Source organism: Astatotilapia calliptera, unplaced genomic scaffold, assembly GCF_964374335.1.
Source record: "Astatotilapia calliptera unplaced genomic scaffold, fAstCal68.1 SCAFFOLD_25, whole genome shotgun sequence".
Lineage (NCBI taxonomy): Eukaryota > Metazoa > Chordata > Actinopteri > Cichliformes > Cichlidae > Astatotilapia > Astatotilapia calliptera.
In genome coordinates, this window is record NW_027653676.1 from 17,900 (window position 1) to 23,769 (window position 5,870).

At 43.7% G+C, this 5,870-nt stretch overlaps 1 protein-coding gene across 1 annotated transcript; it reads right to left on the minus strand.

Moving 5' to 3' along the window:
• Positions 1–2,075: 2,075 nt before the first annotated feature.
• LOC145425103 (syncytin-A-like) lies at positions 2,076–5,417 on the minus strand. The gene is made up of 2 exons (XM_080298017.1): positions 2,682–5,417; positions 2,076–2,636 (listed from the first exon to the last, which is right to left on the minus strand). Exon 1 carries the CDS (start codon positions 3,950–3,952, stop codon positions 2,990–2,992), a length of 963 nt encoding a protein of 320 aa, XP_080154143.1. The 5' UTR covers positions 3,953–5,417; the 3' UTR covers positions 2,076–2,636; positions 2,682–2,989.
• Positions 5,418–5,870: the final 453 nt, after the last annotated feature.

Consider the following 5,870-nt stretch of genomic DNA (forward strand, 5'->3'; position numbering starts at 1 on the left):
CCAAGGTTCCGGAATGTTCAGATTTCCGGAATGTTTGGAGTTCCGGAATGCACCAAGGTTCCGGAATGTTCGGAATTCCGGAATGTTCAGAGTTCCGGAATGCACCAAGGTTCCGGAATGTTCGGAATTCCGGAATGTTCAGAGTTCCGGAATGTTCGGAATTCCGGAATATACCAAGGTTCCGGAATGTTCGGAATTCCGGAATATACCAAGGTTCCGGAATGCACAAAGGTTCCGGAATGTTCGGAATTCCGGAATGTTCAGAGTTCCGGAATGCACCAAGGTTCCGGAATGTTCGGAATTCCGGAATGTTCAGAGTTCCGGAATGCACCAAGGTTCCGGAATGTTCGGAATTCCGGAATGTTCAGAGTTCCGGAATGTTCGGAATTCCGGAATGCACCAAGGTTCCGGAATGCACAAAGGTTCCGGAATGTTCAGAGTTCCGGAATGCACCAAGGTTCCGGAATGCACAAAGGTTCCGGAATGTTCGGAATTCCGGAATGTTCAGAGTTCCGGAATGCACCAAGGTTCCGGAATGTTCAGAGTTCCGGAATGTTTGGAGTTCCGGAATGCATCACGGTTCCGGAATGTTCGGAATTCCGGAATGTTCAGAGTTCCGGAATGTTCGGAATTCCGGAATGTTCAGAGTTCCGGAATGCACCAAGGTTCCGGAATGTTCGGAATTCCGGAATGATCAGAGTTCCGGAATGTTCGGAATTCCGGAATATACCAAGGTTCCGGAATGCACAAAGGTTCCGTAATGTTCGGAATTCCGGAATGTTCAGAGTTCCGGAATGTTCGGAATTCCGGAATGTTCAGAGTTCCGGAATGCACCAAGGTTCCGGAATGCACAAAGGTTCCGGAATGTTCGGAATTCCGGAATGCACCAAGGTTCCGGAATGCACAAAGGTTCCGGAATGTTCAGAGTTCCGGAATGCACCAAGGTTCCGGAATGTTCGGAATTCCGGAATGCACAAAGGTTCCGGAATGTTCGGAATTCCGGAATGTTCAGAGTTCCGGAATGCACCAAGGTTCCGGAATGTTCGGAATTCCGGAATGTTCAGAGTTCCGGAATGTTCGGAATTCCGGAATATACCAAGGTTCCGGAATGTTCGGAATTCCGGAATGTTCAGAGTTCCGGAATGTTCGGAATTCCGGAATATACCAAGGTTCCGGAATGTTCGGAATTCCGGAATATACCAAGGTTCCGGAATGCACAAAGGTTCCGGAATGTTCGGAATTCCGGAATGTTCAGAGTTCCGGAATGCACCAAGGTTCCGGAATGTTCGGAATTCCGGAATGTTCAGAGTTCCGGAATGTTCGGAATTCCGGAATATACCAAGGTTCCGGAATGTTCGGAATTCCGGAATATACCAAGGTTCCGGAATGTTCGGAATTCCGGAATATACCAAGGTTCCGGAATGCACCAAGGTTCCGGAATGTTCGGAATTCCGGAATGTTCAGAGTTCCGGAATGTTCGGAATTCCGGAATGTACCAAGGTTCCGGAATGTTCGGAATTCCGGAATGTTCAGAGTTCCGGAATGCACCAAGGTTCCGGAATGTTCGGAATTCCGGAATGTTCAGAGTTCCGGAATGTTCGGAATTCCGGAATATACCAAGGTTCCGGAATGTTCGGAATTCCGGAATATACCAAGGTTCCGGAATGCACAAAGGTTCCGGAATGTTCGGAATTCCGGAATGTTCAGAGTTCCGGAATGTTCGGAATTCCGGAATGTTCAGAGTTCCGGAATGCACCAAGGTTCCGGAATGTTCGGAATTCCGGAATGTTCAGAGTTCCGGAATGCACCAAGGTTCCGGAATGTTCGGAATTCCGGAATGTTCAGAGTTCCGGAATGTTCGGAATTCCGGAATATACCAAGGTTCCGGAATGTTCGGAATTCCGGAATATACCAAGGTTCCGGAATGTTCGGAATTCCGGAATGTTCAGAGTTCCGGAATGCACCAAGGTTCCGGAATGTTCGGAATTCCGGAATGTTCAGAGTTCCGGAATGTTCGGTGTTGGGGGAAAACTCTGTAAAAGACCCAGGAGAAATAAAGACACAATGAGACAAAGTTACTTTCTTTATCAAACGTGTACACGGGTGAGCTGCTAAGAACAACTCACACCATGCACAGTGGCTTGGTAATTTTTATAGGAAAGACAGTGAGAACAGGATAAGAAAATACAAAACAAATAAAATAAACAACTCCATATGTGGCGCTAGTCTCGTCAGCAGGGAGCTGGGAGAAGGCTGTGAGAGATAAAACAATCTAAAACAATATGTCCCAAAACAGTATGTCTTTGCTGAGAAAGTCTAAAAAGATAATTCTAAACTAATCTAACCATAGGCAAAAGGGCATGCTTGCACATTTAAAAGAAGGTAAAGAAACGTAGAAACATTTTTCCTGTAACATTCCCTCCTGTTTTAACTTATTTTAAATGTATACAACAATTGTCTGTGAAGGTTATTTATTAAGTATCTTAAGCAATTTTTTAATTTTCAAAATGTCAGCATAGCAGAAATGGCAGTCATTTGGTCTAAAGAATAAAACAAAAGAAAATAATAAAAAGAAAAACATAGTAAATGAAAGTAAATGAAATAACAAGTGGAATAAACAAGAAAAAATAATAAAACTACAAAAAATAAAGGATAAAAACCTTATATTTTAAAACGAAAACTTACAAAAAATAAAAGGATGAAAAGTAAAATGAAAACTTTATATTTAAAAATGATGAAAACCTAATATGTAAAATGAAAACTTCAAAAAATACAAGGATGAAAACCTTATACTTAAAATGATGCAAACCTTAAATTGAAAACTTTATATGTAAAATAATGAAAACTTCATATTTAAAATGAAAACTTTATGTTTAAAAGTCAAGACAAAAAAAATAAAAGCATGAAAACTTGCATAACCTACTAATGTTTTAATCAGTGCATGATCACTTGACAAGTCATTTTTAATCACCACGTCATTTATTAGCAGCTAGTACAAGTTCTCCTCTAACAGAATTGCAACGGGATGTTGTTCTTCTTCAGGCACGGCAACATAAGCAGTCATTGTAGTTGTTATCATCTGTGAAATCATTACTCTTAGGCATGGCAACACACACAACACTAATATGAGCAGTGCTATCATGATGAGACCTAGAAGGAAAAATGGCTTTGCCACAGCAGCCAGCCATGAACTGCTGAACAGCCAGTCCAGCCAGCTTTGTGCTGTAGCTGCTCCAGGTGTGTGTTCAGTGACATATTTTTGCAGAGCGGTCAAATTCTGCAAAGCTTCATAAATGTCTCCTCCAGTTTCGTATCCATCAGGGATAAAAGTGCAACATGTTTCCCCGATCAGCTTGCAAACTCCTCCTTGTGATGCTGTTAGCAGGTCTAGTGTCAGTCTGTTCTGCAGCACCATCGTTCTGATGGCCTGCTGTTCCCCTGCTAAGGCGGTTCCCAGGGTCTTAGTCAAGTTGATGTGTCGTAGCAGAGCATATCGGTTGATTTCCACATGATCCCGCACCTCGGCAACTCCAATGCCGGGGATCAAGCTCTGTAAGAATTTCACTCCTCCTCCCCAGATGCGAAACTCTCCCGGCACTCCAGTGTCCACGGTAATGCCGAAAGAATTGGGGGAGGCGATGTCCACTTCACGTCTCTGCCGGCTGCTTGGGTGATGTGCAACACTTTGCATGAAGAAAACGTGATCTGATAATTCCACCAGGGCGCACAGACCTCCCCAACCTTCAGGGAGTGACAGATAAGCCTTGTTGCCACATAGGAAGTACCAGTCAGCCAAAACTCTGGTTCCTCTGCTGCTGGGTGCCGTCCGTGCACATCCTGTCTGGTACTGAGTCTTTGTTTGTAGTGGCATTCGGTAGCTGTAGTCGGAGCGACAGTTTAGGCCCATCAGCGTCGTGTTACTGGCACAGGTTTCGTTGAGTGAACAGTCCATACACTTCCTCTCGTTCCTCGGTGGGCAGAAAGTGTATATGTATTTGCATAGCAGTCAGTTTTATTATTCAAGTAAGCTGTAGTGTTCATAAACTGCCACCAGAAGTTAGTGGCGTAGCCATGGGGAAACTTGGTGTACTTTCCTTTGTCATACAGTGTCTGCCTTTTCTTCATATAGCGTGACTTATTGTCCCTCACGGAAGCAAAGATGAGGAGCCCGGCCATGGTCAGGGCCACTGCAGTTGTTAAGAGCCACCACCTCATGACGACGGGACACACCCTCCTGTCGCGAGTAGACCCCCCGGCCAGGAAAGCTGACCCCTCCACCGGGCGAGATCACAACAAGTGGGCGAGCCTGCCGTCAGCTGTGTTTAGATGGCTTCACTTACTGGCTCTGATGGATGCAAGATGGTCGTTCCGCTATTTTGCAAGCTCCAGTTTTTCCTTTGGAGCACTTTGATCAGAACCCAGTCACCGGGCTGTGATCTGCAAGACACTTGATAGACATCATTACATTCTTCGTTATTTACAATCATCTCTTTATTTTCCTACAACTTAGACATACATTTTGCTACTGAAATTGTATCTGCCTTTTTCACTGGGTAGATTTCTGGCCACTTTGAGAATACATCTATAACCACTAGGGTGTATTTTTACCCTTGGCATTCATTTAGCTCAATAAAGTCCATATGGATTGTGTGGTCTCAGGTTTCCCTGAGCATTACATTTTTGACACGTCATGCATGTTCTGACAAATTGTTTTGCTGAGGTTTCAAAATTTACAGTGTAGAATTTACAGTGTAGAAATGAGAGTTGACAATACTGGTCAGTCCCCCCGTTGACAAATGCATACAGCCATGAGTCACTAATGCCGCCATTTTGTGGAGGAATTTTGGCAACACTGGCTTGCCATAACACATCATTAAGTCGTTTGTCAGAACTGCACCGTGTTTTAGCCATTTTGCCTGCTCTGCTGTGCTTGCTGCTTTTGTTCACTTTTCAACACATCCAGTGGAATCTGATGTGTGTTTACTGCCATCAATGTGATGTTTGCCTGTTGTGCCGCCTATTTTGCTGCTCTGTCAGCAAAATTGTTGCCTGTAGTAATGAAAGAGTCAGTAGGCGTTGTAAGAGGTTGGCATGCTGGTTTGCCAGTTGGTGTAATCATTCCTCTGTTATGCCAAATTTTTTGCAAAATGATGCACAGCAGAGAAAACATACTGGCTGTCTGTATGTATGTTTATTAGTTTGTCTTTGTGTATTTAGCTTTCGCGTATCACAGCTATCAGCTCAGCGCTCTGTGCAGGACATGAAGAAGAAAGTGGTTTTGCTTCTATTATTTTACTATCTGTGGTTACTGCGTAACCTACACAATTTCGGCCTGTGCTGTAAGGTCAAATGCTGTTCTCCTAGCTTCCACACTTGCTGATCATAAGGTGGATCTGGGCCTGGAGTTTGTTTAAACATGCATTTAATAAAGCACCTGCGGCCACTTGCTGTGTGTACTAGTTCTAAAAGGGCAGTTAATTGTTGTACAGTTGTGTGGCCTGAAGCTGACTTTACAACTAATTTGTCCTCTACTCCTACAATCTCGTGGGAAGTGACCTTCCTCTCCACGGTTCTAGCAGGCGTTGTCTCTATGTTATCTGCTGTTTCTGCGTGGCTGTCTGCAGCCTTGGTGTTTGTGACTTTGCTCGCCTCTCTGTTCCTGATAGCCACCTGTGGATTAGTGTTTTAGTCTGTTGTCAACAGTCAGCCTTATTTTTAAGTTACAGAATGCTTCTCCCTTTTTTTTGTTTTTTGTTTTTTTGTTTGGGAGAATAGATGCAACTCTACATTTTCACTTAAGGCAGTTTTAGATAATTTCTAGTTCTTCAAACAATGCATGGATCTCACACATTTCAAACTTTCAAGTTAGG